The sequence below is a fragment of the Miscanthus floridulus genome, chromosome 18, assembly GCF_019320115.1.
Source record: "Miscanthus floridulus cultivar M001 chromosome 18, ASM1932011v1, whole genome shotgun sequence".
Lineage (NCBI taxonomy): Eukaryota > Viridiplantae > Streptophyta > Magnoliopsida > Poales > Poaceae > Miscanthus > Miscanthus floridulus.
The window spans coordinates 63078498-63095391 of NC_089597.1; the positions used below are offsets into that span (position 1 = coordinate 63078498).

General features: G+C 44.5%; 1 protein-coding gene and 1 pseudogene across 1 annotated transcript; one reads left to right on the plus strand and one right to left on the minus strand.

The window, feature by feature from the left end:
• Nucleotides 1-823: 823 nt before the first annotated feature.
• Nucleotides 824-10333, minus strand: LOC136523959 (rubisco accumulation factor 1, chloroplastic-like; annotated as a pseudogene).
• Nucleotides 10334-11218: 885 nt separating this feature from the next.
• On the plus strand, nt 11219-16894 carry LOC136520506 (protein HOMOLOG OF MAMMALIAN LYST-INTERACTING PROTEIN 5-like). The gene is made up of 7 exons (XM_066514048.1): nt 11219-11478; nt 11564-11664; nt 14266-14375; nt 14466-14541; nt 14662-14799; nt 15569-15640; nt 15745-16894. The coding sequence occupies exons 1-7, from the start codon at nt 11385-11387 to the stop codon at nt 16582-16584; spliced, it is 1431 nt and encodes a 476-aa protein (XP_066370145.1). The 5' UTR covers nt 11219-11384; the 3' UTR covers nt 16585-16894.

Consider the following 16894-nt stretch of genomic DNA (forward strand, 5'->3'; position numbering starts at 1 on the left):
CATGAATTCCATTTGCATTGTTGTCTTGTGCTTGAACTAGATTGTTTATAAAACAACACATCATTTTGGCTTTCATTATGTACCTATGAGATAACCTATTACCTGTTCACACTTAGCAAACGGATTAATCCTTTAATCACGTTGTCATTCAATCATCCAAAACCCACTAAAGGGCTAGATGCACTTTTAATCTCCCCCTTTTTAGTGATTGATGACAACTTGATTAAAGCTTACAAAATGATATAAACATTTAAACTTTTGGGTTCAATGATTTATGAGAGGCTCCCCCTTAATATGTGCTTATGATTAGAATTCACAAATTGACCTCAAATGTCAATTGCACATACTAAAACAAATAGGAGACTCCCCCTAAATCATTGCATCCATGGGGTGCATGTGTGTGTGACAAAGAGAAACCGTGATGCATATGACAAGATATATCATACAAGAATAAATATAAAGGCATCACATCAAATATTTTCATTCTAGCATGCATAGTCCTTATGAAAATAAATATGACACATGTAATTCACACATAGCACTCATTACAAATTTTCTCAAGTCCAGAAACCACTGATATATAGATAAAGATCATGTCTCAACAGATACATAGATAAAGCATAAGTCTCATCTCTCACAAGATATAATCAATGAAGCTCAAAAACAAACTACAGCCTGTAGTACATATCTTCAGGTACAAAGATAAGCAAATGAAACTATCCTGTTAATCAGTCTCTCTCCCCCTTTGTCATCTATCACCACAAAGGTCCAACAATGACATACTAAGGACAAAGAGGCTACAAGCTATCATGGAAAGCTGCGATCACTCATCATCATCATCTCGACCAGCATCTTCATCATCAGAGTGGGTAACACCAGCCGGATGAGAACCACCGGCACCAGATGGGTCGTAGCCACCAGAGCCGTAGTAGCCGCCACCACCTATCAAGTCACTCCACCAATCTGTAGCATAGTCGTTGGCAGTGCTGGGACATGGCTGAGAGTGAGTAGGCACACGAGCCTGAAGTGGTAGAGTGTCAGGGTGCTCAGGTGCCTGCTGCTGCTGCTGTCGCTGTATGAACTCAACATACTCTCTATCATATCTAGCCTACTGCTGCTCCTCAGTCTCAGGCTCACTAGCTACCTCATCTGATAGAGGAGACCTAGGAGGATCAAGCTCAAGATTAGAAGCAATTTGCTTCAAAGTTCGAGTGTCCTTCCTCCTAGCCTCCCTCTCCTTCTGCTGCCTAGTCTGGATGTCACGGCACATCCCAAATATGGAGCTGAAAAGCCTACAGATAGGCGAGGGAGGACTACCACGGCATGAAGTAGAACGTGAAGGAGCATGTGGTGAAGGTGAGGCTCCTACTGGTGCACCACTCCTAGGTGCATCTACCTCTGGTGCTACGGCTGCTCTTCCTGGTCCTATTGGAGGTAACCCTGTCTCAGGCAGATCTGCAATAATCTTCAGGGCCTTATGAATCTTATCATACTCGAATGTGTGCCCTATCACCTGCTCAATCATATGCATGATATAAGGAGCAAAACCATAGCCCTTGAGGGGCCTCTCTCCAACACTCCTGATCTTAGACCAAATAAAGTCAAACACGCTGAAGGGCCGAGCATCAGGTGCCATCCTGTGGAGTAGGTTCCTGGAATAATCTGTAATATTGCCCTTGTCTCCACCCTTGCAGTCAATAGTCTTCCTGAATATCCTATCCAGGTATCTATAGGTAGGGTGAAGACCTAGAACCTTCCCCACAGCTCCTCTCTCACCACCTAGAGGATACATGTAGGCGAGCTGCTCAGGAGGTAACACCTGCTCGGTGTGGATCCTGTCCCTCTAGAGATCATCCTCTAAGAAGCCAAGATGGGCGGCAAAAATATCATAGTCAACACTGTACCACTGGCCCTCAAGCATCCAGTGCATCCGCCTCTCATCCTCCTCAACAAATAGAGTAGCATAGAACTGAGCTACTACCTCTGTGTTCCAGTCATGCTGGAACTCCATGATCTCATAAACCCCAGTGCGTTGGCAAATGGCAATGGCATGATCAACTAAGGCCTTCTGCAACTCTGTAACGTACCGCCAGTCAATCCACTGAGACCTGGCAATCACAGGGTTCCTGGTGAGAATCACACTGGAGTAGAAATCCAGGTGAAAGGCTGTCTAGAAGCGGTGATCATACTGAACCTTAGGTAAGCCTCTCGGATCAACCCTTCGCTCATCTCTAGCTCTCCTGGTCATACCCTTTCCTCTCTAGTCAACTCTATGAACATAGGAGGGCACATTGGGCAGACGTGTCTCAAGAAGACCATAATGCATCCCCTGACCAGGCTGGTGCTGAACTGGAGGAACTGACTCCTCCTCCTCAATCTCCTGCTCCTCATCTGATCCTCTATCAGTGCTCTTCCTCTTTCTTTCATCTCTAGACTCAACTCTGAACTCATCAGTGTCTGTGTCAGAAGAAGAGCTCCCGGACCCCTCTGCATACTGAGCTGCTGCACTAGAGGCAGCCCGGGTGAACCTCCTGCTGGTCGGCTAAAATCCAGGATGCATATCCTGTCTCGCCTTCTTGTACTTCTCAAGTGCTGGATCATGCCTGTGCTTGGACCTCGGCTCCTGTCGTCCACTCATGGCTGATGTCCTATATCCAAAGATTTCCAAAGATTTTTAGATACATGCCCATAGCTTATTCTTGAATTGTAATTAGACATAGATTTTTTTATCCAAGGTTTTACAATCACCTCGACACACCATTGTCACAAGGTTTGCAAAACATAGATACAGAAGAAACTGTGCCTAATATACAATTCTAGGATAGCATTTGAATCAAAGGAAGCAGAGAGCCTGCTTTGCTAGGTCATACCGGACACGTCCAGTAGCATACCAGACACGTCCGGTATGGGCGACCAGCAACCCTAACCAGGGTTCCTTGATTCAAACCAACATGGATTAATACCAAACTTTGGGCATTGCTTCTTCATCACCAATGCAGCATAATCACCGAAGGAATTTTCAAATCATGTATTGACCAAGTAGATCGGACGAGGTCCGTGATTAGGGTACCTTGAGAAGAGAGATGAGAATGCGATGTGAAATCCAAATCAACGGGCCTTCAACCCTTGATCCAAGCCTTCTCCAATGCAATCTCCCTCTCTCTCTTTTCCTTGATGAAATCCTCGGTCGCCCTAGGTGGGAAGAAGGGCGTCGGCTGGTTGGTTGGAAGGAGACAGACAAGTCTGGGCCGAAGGGGTACTTCTATTTTTATAGTCCCGCTCATACCGGACACGTCCGGTATCATACCGGACATGTCCGGTATTCACGGGCTAGCCTAAATAATTCCACAATGTGTTCTCACTCTTCCAAACCCTTTCTCTGTTGTTGCTCAGTCCAAAAAGGTGTATGATCTTGATCCAAACCGAGTACTATCACTTTTCTTATCGAATGCCATCAATTTATTTTCTCTTTTCCAAATATATGGCATATACAAGATTTTGCTTACTTGAGAGAGAGAGAGAGAGATAGTAGATTGTGGACTTAAGAGAGCCATGTCATGTGTGATTAGCAGATCAAACAATCAAGGAGAGCTATAATCATCACATGGCAAGGCTAGGTCATAAAGACCAAGATTCAAATAGTTTTTCAAATTCACACTTCCTACTCATGCTAGTTAGGGGTTTTGAAAAACATCTCTCCTATGTCACACAAATGCACATTCTAACATATAAAGGTCCTTAGATGCACTTACAATGTATGTATGTAGACACATACCTTTGCCTTGAGCCCACAAGAATACCACTAAGAAGATACATGGCATGATAATCTTTATGTTGACCTTGATTGCCAAGTAATCATGCTTGATACAAATTCAATTTTTCATCCAAAGGACTACAAAGAGTGCTAGATAAATTTGTTAGTCCATAATGGTGCAAAATAGAAATTTAGCTCCCCCTAAATAAGTGCTTCAAGTATTTTGAATGACTTTCAACAAACACTTTTATTCTGATAAGAAATTGAGAGCCAATTTTCATTTTGACCATAAACCAAATAAGATTGCCATATTTAAAAGTGAGTTTAAGAGATGCTCACAATCAACTTAGATTTGATAAAACACAAGCTTCTGAGTATGTTAGGGATATATGAAAAATGTATGGATCGAATACTCAGTTGCAACATAATTAGTGTTCTGGTCCATGCAATACCAGACATGTCCGGTAGTATACCGGACACGTCCGGAATACACAGAACAGAAACACTAACTTTATGTCCCTGGCCATACCGGACACGTCCGATAGTAATACCGGACACGTCCGATAGGTGAAAGACAGAACCAATTAAGTTGCTGCTTGTGATTCTTCGTTTCAACTGTAATATTTATTTATTATATACTTGCATCTCAACAAATAAATTACTCCACTAGAGAGCGAATAAAAGCATCATATGGCAAATATGATAAACATCAAGTAAAACTTATTAACCACTTTCAATATTTCACAAATATGTCTATTTGTGAACTATAGAACACGAAACGAGCAAAGTGGCTATCCTACAAGGTTTAGGTACTTGTTACCAATGGTGAGGATGAAATATATGATATGTTCATTGAATTATCTTCGGGTCAACCATATAAGAGATTATGATGAGAATTGGTTGATAGATTGAGTGAATATTGTCAATTTGCTTGCTCAACCACCCCGAAGTTTTCATCTCACCACCAAGTACCTACATCATTAACCTAAGCACACTTTGGTACCCAACTCTTGTTGGGTCCTTTTGAGTTAGTCAACAAGTGCTTAGGCACCCAAATGGCTTTAGCATTAGTTTGTGGTGAACACATCACCTTACTAGTGCTAACTCCATTTGTGGTCTTTCTAAGCATATTATCATAAACAAATGTGTTTGGCTTAGGAATGTTACCATTTGGGCATTCATAGCTTAGATGCCCCTTTCTTCTACAAGCATAGCATATGCGACCTTTGTGTGCTCTATGCTTGCTTTGCTTGTATGGACATCTATCAACCTTGTGGCCCATCTCATTGCACCCATAGCATCTTCTAGTTGCAACTTGGGCTTCTTTTCTTGCTTCTTTGTACATTGAGCATTTCTTGGTAAGATGCCCCAATTTCTTGCTCATGAGACAAGCACTTTGTCCATGACTCTTCACTTGCTTGGCCTCCTTGGTAGAAGCCTTTTGATTGGCGGCTTCAACCTTGTCGGTCTAACTCTTGTGTGGACACATAGCCCACTCATGTCCATACAATCCACAACCATAGCACATCCTTTTTCCATGTTTCTTGCTCTTGGTTGTGTTGGCCTTGCTTGAGATGTGATTCTTTTGTTGGGCTTTGGAGGAAGCAAGGTTTGAACCCTTCTCAAGCTTCTTCACCATGTTATCACGGTTATCTTGAGAAGGTTGTGCTTTCTCCTTACCCTTCAATCGAATCACATCTTTCTTTAATCTTTGCACTTCTTCTTTGAGCTCTATATTTTCTATAAGATTTAGCTCAATCGAAGATTGGCTTGCTTGAGGAACACATTCATTAGTACACAAAATATTTAATTGAGATGGTGTACTAGTGAGCGGATATGTGAGAGGTTGAGAGAATTTTACCGATGTAATCATAACCTCATGAGCCACCTCAAGCATGATGCTTGATTCTACTACTTCCTCATGAGAGCACTTTAGATGAACATAATTAGCTTCTAGCTCATTATACTTGCTTGATAGTTCATCTAGCCTTGCCTTGAGCTCGAAGTTTTCCTTCTCTAGTTGTGAAACACTAGAAGAGGAGTTAGTAACTAAAGCATGCTCAATTGACAATTTTTCATACCTCTCATTTATTGCCTTTAGCTCTTGCAATTTGGAGATGAGAAACTTTTCTTGATTTTAAAGCGATTGCTCTTGCTTCTCAATCTCTTCTTCAAGCTCATCATTCTTTTCAACTATCTTCATGATGATGAACTTGTCTTTATAGTTGAGATGATCAAGGTTGTAGTTGTCTTCAACTTCAATATCACTCTTATCTTGATCATCCACTTGAGCCTTCTCCTTTTCTTGATCTTTCTTGTTACTCTTCTTCTTGCTTTTCTTGGCCATGAGACACAAGTGATGAGTATCATGAGATACTGAGATTGACTCATCACTTGGTTGCCACTGTGCTTGAGTATCATTGCAAATAGCTGCTTACTGGTCTGCTGCCTCGGCCATACCGGACACGTCCGGCAGGCATACTGGACATGTCCGGTACATGCAGGCAGACAGCAGGTCATGCGCTGCTTGCACTTCGTGCTCCGGCTCGGCATTCTTGAGGTCTTGTGAGGCTTCTTCGCTATATGAAGACACAATGGACATACTTTCCATTGACTCGATCTCAAGTGCATCATCACATTTGGATTTTCCATATAAATCAATAAGTCTAGTCCAAATGAGATGAGCACTCTCCGGAGGTGGTTGTCCATTGAATATTGCCTCATCTTGAACCTCTACACTTAATGTACTCAAAATGATATTAATAGCTTAAGCATTGAGTTGCACGCATATCTCTTCCTCTTTTGATAAATTCTTATAGTTGCTCCAATCAACTATAGGAAGAGGTATGCTTGTATCCACAATATGCTCAACAAGAGGACGAATATCTCTAAAAGCATTGAGTACATTAATTGACCAAGGTAGAAAGTTTGAACCATCATTTTGGAGAAGCACCGGCTCCAACTCGATAGGCGTCGACATCCTTTTCTCACGGCGGTGAAGCTTTAGGTGAGAACCTCGCTCTGATACCAATTGAAAGGACCTAGGATACCGCCTAGAGGGAGGGTGAATAGGCATTTCTGAAAATTTACACCTTTAAATGCGGAAATAATTAGAAAGGGGAGTTTCCAAAATGGAAACTCCAAATTAAGAGTACTACCACCCCTCACAAGTTAGCCACAAAGTAAACAAGGTATAAAGAATATATCTAGAAGGTACAACCCTGCAACACCAAGTTAGAACAGAGAATAAATATTTTCAGTGCAGGTAGGAAATACCGGACGTGTCCAGTATACACGATTTCTGCAGATCAGCCCCGAACTTGCTCCTTTTGATTTCTATCTTCAAACCAAACTGCAGGCACCTAATGGAGATGACAATATACATAGAGAACCTGTAGCACAGCTAGAGCAACACAAATATCAAATGAAATGCGAATTTAGACACGATATTTGTTTTACCGAAGTTCGGACTCGTTCGAGTCCTACTCTCCGTTGAGGGGGCTGCGGGCGACCCAGCGAAGGTCAGCCCTAGAGGGTACCACGAAGGTCACTCTAGCCAGAGCCTTTTCCAACTCCTTTTCCTCCTTCCACTAAATGATTCCGAGGCGGTGGAATCGACCGTTACAAACTTTCCGAAGCAACCACAATCTCTCGGTTGCTCTTCGGCGACGCCTAGCTGTCTAGGACCGAAGAGTCCAAGAGTAACAAATGCAAATCACGAGATTGACAATATGCACAAGTGCTCAAGTGGTGGCTTGCTCTCTTTTTCAAATTCTTTCTCAACCCACAAATTGATTTTGCAATTTGGATCACACACTCACTAAGAGAGGGTTTAGAAGAGTTGGCAAGGCTCAAAAACATGTGTCTATCTCAGCAGAATTAGCAGCCTCCAAAGGTGGAGGCTTGGGGGTATTTATAGCCCCCTTGAAAAACTAGCCGTTTTATAGCCGTTGCAATATCGGACATGTCCGGTATGCATACCAGACACGTCCGGTATGACTCACACTGCCCCAACGGTAACTAAGTTACAGTGATGTTGTGAGGCGTCGGAACTCCCGAAGAACACCGGGACTTTCGACCGTCGGAACTCCCGACTCAAGTCGGAACCCTCGACCCTCAGTAATTTTGAAAAACATGTAACTGAGTTAAAGTTAGTGAGGTGTCGGAACTCTCGACGCATGTCGGAACTCCTGACCGTCGGAACTCCCGACTCACGTCGGAACTCCCGACCCTCACGGCTTTTGAAAACTAGCCGTTGGCTTCTGGTCATCCATACCGGACACGTCCGGTATGACCAGGATAGAGAACCCTCCAAGTCAGTAGAAGTGCGACACGTCGAAACTCTCGACCCATGCCAGGACTCCCGACCATCGGAACTCCCGACCTATGTCGGAACTCCCGACGAACCAACCCAAGAACAACATTTTTACAGTTACTGGGCAAATACTGGACACGTCCGGTATGAATAACGGACACGTCCGGTATGGCCAGACCAGCAAAAAGCCAGTTAGCTCTTTTGTCTCTCAAACACTCAAATCTCATATGGGTTGGCTTGAGCACTTATGAAACATTATCTATCAACATGATGCATCCCTCTTAGTAGTACGGCATACCTATTAAACTCAAGATCAAAGCAAAAATGAATTTATACCACTTGAGTTGATTTCTTTTGAATTGATGCCGTCCCTTCCAATCTTCATCAAGTAAGGGTGCTAACAAGTTGATGTTGATCTTTTCCATTTGAGCATAGCCATCTTGAGCATGTGACTTGATTCCATTCATTAAATTTGAATAATCCCAAAAGTATCAAGTCACTTCCATCAAATACTTCATTATAGATTTGATTCTTCACATCAATATGACCATCTTAGCTTGATTAGTACCTCAACTAAATGCAAGTACTTTCTTCTTCACCCTAGCTAGGTTCTTCGGCTGCTAAGCCGTCGCTTGCCCTTCACCCTTGCTTAGTACCTCGAAGTCTTTCCTTGCTATCTTCACCATCTCAAGCCATTAAGTCACATCTTGTTGTTGAATCATCCATTCATATGTATTATTATCTTTTTCATTTTAATTTAACAAGCTTCAAATATGAGACCATTCCATATGCAATCCCTCATGTCTCATTAACTAATAATCATGAGCTTGCTTTCATATAGTACATGGAAATCCCACAAAAAATAAGCCTTCACATGAATTCCATTTGCATTGTTGTCTTGTGCTTGAACTAGATTGTTTATAAAACAACACATCATTTTGGCTTTCATTAAGTACCTGTGAGATAACCTATTACCTGTTCACACTTAGCAAATGGGTTAGTCCTTTAATCACGTTGTCATTCAATCATCCAAAACCCACTAAAGGGCTAGATGCACTTTCAATAAGTGATAAGATACCAAAACCCCTAAGGGCAAGTATATTGGTGTTGTCTCATAGGTGGTCTCACATAGTGCCACGTAATTTTAAGACGACCTCATTCTCTCTCACCTTTATCGATCCTCCACATAAGCAAATATCCTACGTGGCATTGCATGAAACAGAGTATGAGACCGCTGATGTGTAGCAATGTACTTGCCCTGAGTAGAATGACAAATGAGAACACGTATGCTGAGTAAAAGGATTAATAGAGATGATGAGATTAAAGCATGAATGAAAAAAGTAACTAAAAATGGTAGAGAGAATTCTGTATTTGGCACCGAAACAAACCAATCTTCCGTATTTAGCACTGGAATTTTTGAACTTCCTTATCTAGCATCAACTTGAAAATTCCTTCCGTATATGGCACTTCCGTCCATTTGATGCAGTAACGGTGTCAAGTGCCACCTAAAATGACATATATACCCTTACCAGCAACGTGTTGGCAATGACCAGCACTGACTCCTCATCGTCTGTCCGCCACAGCAGCCTCCGACCGTCGGCCAGCTCAATGACGACGGCGTCGTCCGCTGCCTTGGCCACAGGGCCCCACTCGGGCACCACAGCCCACCGCGCCCACGCCTTGTCTACCTCCACAATGCCAAGGTCCACGCCCGTCTTGGTCCGCCTGGGCGCCAACTCCATGGCCATGATGCCGTCCGTCTCCCTGAGCACCGGCAACATGAAGACAGTGGTCGCCTTGGCGACCTCGCCGTACTGGAGCCACACCACTGTGACGCCGGGCCGCGAGGCGGCAGGGTCCTCCTCCTCCTCCTCCACCTCCTCGCCCGCCATCTTCCTGGCACGCTCCAGCTCGAGCTCCACGCGCGCCCTGCTGGACTCGGTCTCCACCACCTGCAGCGCGCGCTCTAGCTCCGCGATGCGGTCCTCCACGTCGATGGCCTCCCGAGGCTGGTGGAACCGTGCGTAGGCGAGGCAGTCGGCGGGGGAGTCCCTCCCGAAGGCCTCCTAGCCCTCCTCCCCGCGCCAGCACGGGAAGCTCTTCATGGCGCGAGCCAGCTCCCGCACGCCCTTGGGCTCGAGCCTGTAGTCGATCCTGTCGCGGAGGATCTGGAGGCGCTGGGTGAGGTCGAGGTTGCGGAGGCTGGGCGGCAGAGGGGACAGTGGCGGGTGGAACGGCTGGTAGAGCTGGCCCGGCGACGCCATCGGGGGTGCCGTGAAGGGGAGCCTCCGGTCGCCCGGCCCGCCCCCGTCGCCGGTGCTGCCGCCTCTCGGAAGCAGGATGGCGCTCGCGGTGATGTGGCTGGCGCGACGACGGCGCCACACGGGAGTAGCGGCGTTGACGGCGCGGGGCGTGCGCTGGTGGGGCGGTGGTGGACGCGGGGGGTGGGGGGTGGGGGGGGGGGGGAGAGTGACAGCATTTTGGTCCTTATCAACAAAAACTGACATGGTCGATGAGATCAACAAACGGATGGATGGCCAAAATGGACGAAAGGGCCATATACGGAAGGATTTTTGATGTTGATGCTAGATGAGGAAGTTCAAAATTTCTAGTGCTAAATACAGAAGAGTGATTTGTTTCAGTGCCAAATACAGAATTCTCCTAAAATGATAAGTGAACAAGTGATAGTGTAGGAAAGACGCATCGCCATGCATGCATCCAACGATCACTATTGACTTCGTCTAAGAAACGATCACTATTGACTTCGTCTAAAGAAAATATAACACTCTAGCGTAATCTGCCTAATTCATATATAAACTCAATTGTCCTGAAAATCCTAAAAATACAACCTTTTTAGCACAGTAATTTTTTAATAGATCCGGACGCTGAGTAGTGATGACGTGTACATACATACATTAGATGCAATCAACAAACCAGAGTTCAAACACGGCAGGATAACACAATCAAAGAGATGGGCGGTTCTATTCTATCGCTGTCTTGCTTGCGCACACCGATCATCCTGACTCCTGAGATCGGACGGCCGAGAGCTGCCAGCTTCAGCCGCGGGGGGACTCGGTTGCAGACGCGTGAGAACCTGGGGTGCCTCACTGCAAAAATACCACCACGATCCACGATCGGAAGCTTCTCCGCTCCCTCTGTTTCCTTCACGACGAAGCAGCAGCAGCAGCTGCAACGACTCCTCACCCAAATCAAACCAAACCAATCCGCCGCTCACTCCGCCGTCATCTCCGACCTCCGGGGATCTCAGCCGCCGAATCCGGGCCCGTGCTCGCGCTTGGGCGTCTCCCACCTCCGATGGGGAGCGAGTCGGAGCCCGCCAAGGGGCTGCTGCCTTACCTGCAGCGCGCCGACGAGCTGCAGAAGCACGAGCCCCTCGTGGCGTACTACTGTGAGAGACGCTTCTCTCTCCTCGTCGGTTCGTTCCCAATCGCATCCTGTTGGTTAGGGTTTTGATTCGATTTGGGTTTGGGCAGGTCGGCTCTACGCGATGGAGAAGGGGCTGAGGATACCCCAGAAGGAGCGCACCAAGACCACAAACTCCATCCTCATCTCCCTCATGAACCAGCTCGAGAAGGCACGTGCCTACATCCGGGTCTCCTCTCTTGTTCAGTTGGATTAAACAATTGCTGTGGTTAATTTTTCATTTTAGATCTATCTATTATATGCTCTTGTGATGGCAACCAGAAAAGTATTTTGGATGCTGTGTCTTAGTAAAACGTTTCAAGCTTTCTGTACAACTGGTATCAGTAAAAAAATGATTGTTCCATCAATATTGAATTGGGTTCTGTTTGGATATATGTTAAATCATCAGTATAGAATTATAGGTTCTGTTTGGATATATGTTGAATCATCAGTATAGAATTATAGGTTCTCTTTGGATATGTTGAACCAAATGTCTGTGACAAGGATACTAGAGTGGGGGTTTATGTGTTGTCTACTTCTAGCATTCATGTGGTAGGACCTTTGTTATATTGCTGAGCTTGACTTGTTGGTATCATGCTGTGTAACAATTTGTGAAGACAGATTTCACTAGTGTTAATCTGGCACGATGCAAGCATGTCCAGAACTTCTTTACAAATTTAGTAAAAATCTGGAAGTTGTAGTTTTTTTAATAAACACTCGTTGTCGTTGATACTAAAAAACAAGTTTAAACCACAAATGACCTTCATTGTATGTCTTATACAGTCATCTTCATGCCACCACTAGATCGAATCAATCTCTTACTATCTGGAAATTTGAATGCTGGTGTCTTGCATTTTTTAGTTGGTTTAGTGAAACCAATATGGTTATATGTCTTTGCTTAGCATTTGACTAATATATGAGGTCCATCAATTGGAAAAATTATGTATGTGTGGGTTGGATTGATGATCATATCTGCATATTATCTTGACATTTGACAATACGCCAATACCTAAGAAAACAATATGAACTTATTCAGATGGCTTTTGCTTTTATGATGGAAGAAACACTGATTTCAATTTCACACTGACTGGCATAGGACCAGCATATTTGTAATTCTACTACTTTATGGCTGCTTGTAACTGCAATTTCCTGTCCCCTAGAACTAGATGTATATGGCTAGATGCTGATTGATTTTTTGCGATCGTTGTAATAATTGATTGTATGATTTCAGCAGCTGCCCCACCACCTTTAACAGCTTTTGTAGTGTAGCCTTATATGTGGGGTAACTGACATTAAACTTCACCCGCTCATAAACCAATAACACAAATGTAGCATGTAGCATGTAGCATCTAAGTTGCACGGATACGGATACGCGGATACGGCAATTTCCTAAAAAACCCGATACGCGGATACGTTTTACTGTTTTTTTTAATAAATATAGATAATAGCGCATATTAAAATTGTGAAAGAGTGAAAGTAGTAAATTACCTTGCAATAGCAAGTAGCAGCCAAAGCAAAGACTGGAACTCCGGAAGCATCTCCATTCTTCAATTGTCCATTCTCGAGTTCTCCAAGACTCCAAGTCCAGAATTTACACAGAAAAACCAAGTAACCAACTATCAATCAATTTATTACTAAAACTTGACTACTTGAGTATTCAGTAATCAGTAGTAGTTCAGTACATCACCTTGTACTACTAGTGTACTGGAGTCTAAACTCTGAAGTAGACAGGAGATGAGGAGAGGAGAGGACAAAGGAGTACTGTAACTGCTATTTAAAACTGATAAGGATAACAATAAGAAGAGAAATTCATCAGAAAAATGCCTAGACAACAGCAGGGCAGAGCTGCATTCTATCGGAAATCCAAAAGCCTTGGCCCCGTCTCTAAACCCGACGCCTCCCCTGTTCTCATGCCTCTAACCCAATCCTACTGCGGAACTATGGGAAACCGAGCCCAAAATAGACCCCCAGGCGGACAAAAACGCGATTCGCCCACCAAAAACACCTCCCGGACGAACCAAAACCTGTTCAGCGACTCAAAATCAGAGGGGGAAAAACAGGGGAAACAGGAGCGGGCTCCTCTCTCTCCTCCATAGGCGAAATTACCCGCGACCCGACCCACATTTCGGCACGCAGGAGAGCGGAACGCGAACGCAGACCAACCACATACCCTCCAGAAGCTCACGTCGCCGGTGGAGCAGATCGGGCGCTCCCTCCGAGTCCCGTGGTCCCCCCGATCGATCTTCGGGGAACCCGATGCAGCGGACAGCCCCGGACCAGGGCGGCCGGCGAGTAGGGACGCCGGCGAGCGGAGGCGGAGGCTCGTCGCCGGTGGCTGGCGGCCGGCGAGCGGGGTTGCGGCGCGACGCGCGGGCGCAGCCGTGAGGTCTGCGGGAATGCGACTGCGAGCGTGCGGGACTGCGGGAATGCGACTGCGAGCGTGCGGGACTGCGGGAATGCGACAGCGGGCGTGCGGGACTGAGGTTGTCTCCGTGGGCTTCTACTGTGCTGGGCCGTATCGGGACGAAGGATACGTGTCCGATGGCGTATCCGATTTTAACGAAAACAATACAAAATCGGATACTCGAAGGATACGTATCCTAGGCGTATCGGACACGTATCGGTATCCGATACGTATCGGATACGCGATACGCGGCTTCAGTGAAGTATCCGTGTAACATAGTGTAGCATGCAACTGGTTTTTGATATGCCTGGCAAATTCATATATTTTCCATTAAATCAGTTAGTCTAAATATGTTTTCTAATCCTCCAGGACAAGAAATCGTTGACTTTGGGGCCTGATGACAATCTTCATTTGGAGGGATTTGCATTAAACGTCTTTGCTAAAGCAGATAAACAGGACCGTGCTGGACGAGCTGACATGTATCACACCGAAATTCCCATTCTGCTTCAATCATTCTGGTATCATCTTTTTACAAAGTCATACTAATGCATGCCAAATTAATCTTGCAGAAACACTGCTAAAACCTTCTATGCTGCAAGCATCTTCTTTGAGATTCTTAACCAGTTTGGCGAGCTTCAACCTGATGTAAGTTTATTATGTTATTGCCTAGTAATGCATTTATTACTTTATAATCTTAATGCTCCTTGACCTATACGGAAAGGTTCAATGAACATATCTGTATCACTTTTATTTTGCCTTGAGTAGGTTGAGCAAAAGCAGAAATATGCCATCTGGAAAGCATCTGAAATAAGAAAAGCTCTCAAAGAAGGCCGGAAGCCGGAAGCTGGACCACCTGGTGGGGATAAAGATGAAGCGCCTGTCAATACCACCACCATTTCTCAAGTAACTATCCCAACTCACTAGCAGTGGTTTTTCAATGACTATTGCCATGCTCACTCATAGCTAGTGTGAAATTGCCTCTTTCTATCTACTGTAGCAGTATAATTTGCTTTAATGCTGCTAACACCAATCCTAATGTTCCTTCTCATAGGTTACTCAAATCTTGTTAGATTGCTTCTGTTTATCAGTGACTGCATCTTAAATGTATTACCCGTCCAACATACATTCAATTTCCTTAAATGTATATTGTCAACACTCTTTTAGGGCGTTTGGTTTGAGGAACCACTCCATCCTAGATGAGGTGGTGCATCATGAGTTGATTCCTCAAATTTGGTGGGATGACTTCATTCCTCATATACTAGTACTAATTACTGATTGACTTATGAGGAATGAGGTGATGATACATCATTCTATTCCATTCTCCAAACCAAACAAAAAAAGTGAGGAATGAATAGATGATGGACTAACTCATTCTTGAAACCAAACAATCCCTTAATTCATGTAAGCATAGATTCTGGAGAGTTCTGTTACCTTATTTTGTTTCAAATGAACAGACACAAGGCAGGAATATTTTTGTTTATTTAACTTTAGTTGTAACTTACATTCAGTCAGGATTTCCTCCAACCTTTCTTCAATGCTTCCATATTTGTCATTTAATTAGGCTTGAAAGATCCTAAATTGTACAGTAAACACTGATTATGCTTACAGTATTTTGTGCAGATTTTGGCATTCACTGGTTCTCAACTTTTGTATTGTTTGGTACTGTAAACAGGATATGGGGCAAAGTCCTTCCTTCAGCAGTGTACACCAGGGCAGTGAAGCATCACCTGGACCTGTCATCATGGTTATTTCCCAGCTTCTCTTTGGCACTTGTGATTTGCAATATTTTTACATGGTTTCATTGAACGAAGCAGCTTTAATTTTTTTTATATATCATTTTGTGCACAGGATTTTAGTAGGCGGGATAGCTTTTCTGCTGTGCAGCCAGGAAACAATGTCCCTCGCCAAAGTACAGAGTTCAATGATCATCCCTCTACCCAGTTACCCTATTCACCCCCACCACCCTCGCAATCCCAGCATCCTTCTCCATCACAATCTTATTCCTCTCCCTCGTACCAGGCAACAGATTACCCTTCTTCTGATTTTCACAAACCATCCCCCAATTATTCATCTCCCCCCTACACAAGCACAGATTACCCTACCAATGAGGTCCACAAACCACCTTCCAATTATTCCCCACCTCCTTACACCAGGACAGATCACCCTTCCAATGATGGCTACAATCCTCACAGCAATGATAAACCAGATGTTTCGGCTTACCCTCAGGCATACCAACCCCCACCCTGCACAATTGACCCTCAGCACACCTCTCAAAACTACTACTCCACCGAAGCCCCAGCTGCTCCATACAACTACCCTAATTTCCAGTCATATCCAAGTTTCCAGGACAGCACGGCACCTTCTGTCCTGACGCATCAATCTTCATTTTATCCTGCAAGTGATGGCCCTGCAGCTACATCATACACTCCTGCCTCAAATTCCTCCGCCCCAACACACTACCACTCAACTGCTGAGTCTTCACCTCAACTTACTCCTCCAGCTGCGCCACCAGCTAGCCAGTATAAATATGATAGCAGTTACCAGCCTGAAGTTGAGAAGATTGCTGAGGCTCACAAGGCAGCCAGATTTGCTGTCGGTGCTCTTGCATTCGACGATGTATCTGTCGCTGTGGATCACCTGAAACGTGCACTGGATCTTCTGACAAACCCTTCTGCTGAACCTCATTAGCTCTTTGCATCACCGTGCTCTTGTCAGAAGCACCATCTGTACATATAGAAGATTGGTATACCACCCATGGATATATTGCCAGTTTGCTTACATACAAGACAGGGGTTACCACACAAATCTAGGAGATAATAAGCGAGCCCTGTGGGCTTTTGAAGTGACACTTACAGGAATTGTCAAATTCAATTATTTTATTCAGAGTTTTGTGCTACGTCCCTTGTATTTTTGAGCATGAAACGTCCATCGTATTCATTTGCATATTCTTGAGGTCTGGTATGGTATTTTTGGGTATGGATGGTTGATGCAGTGCCTG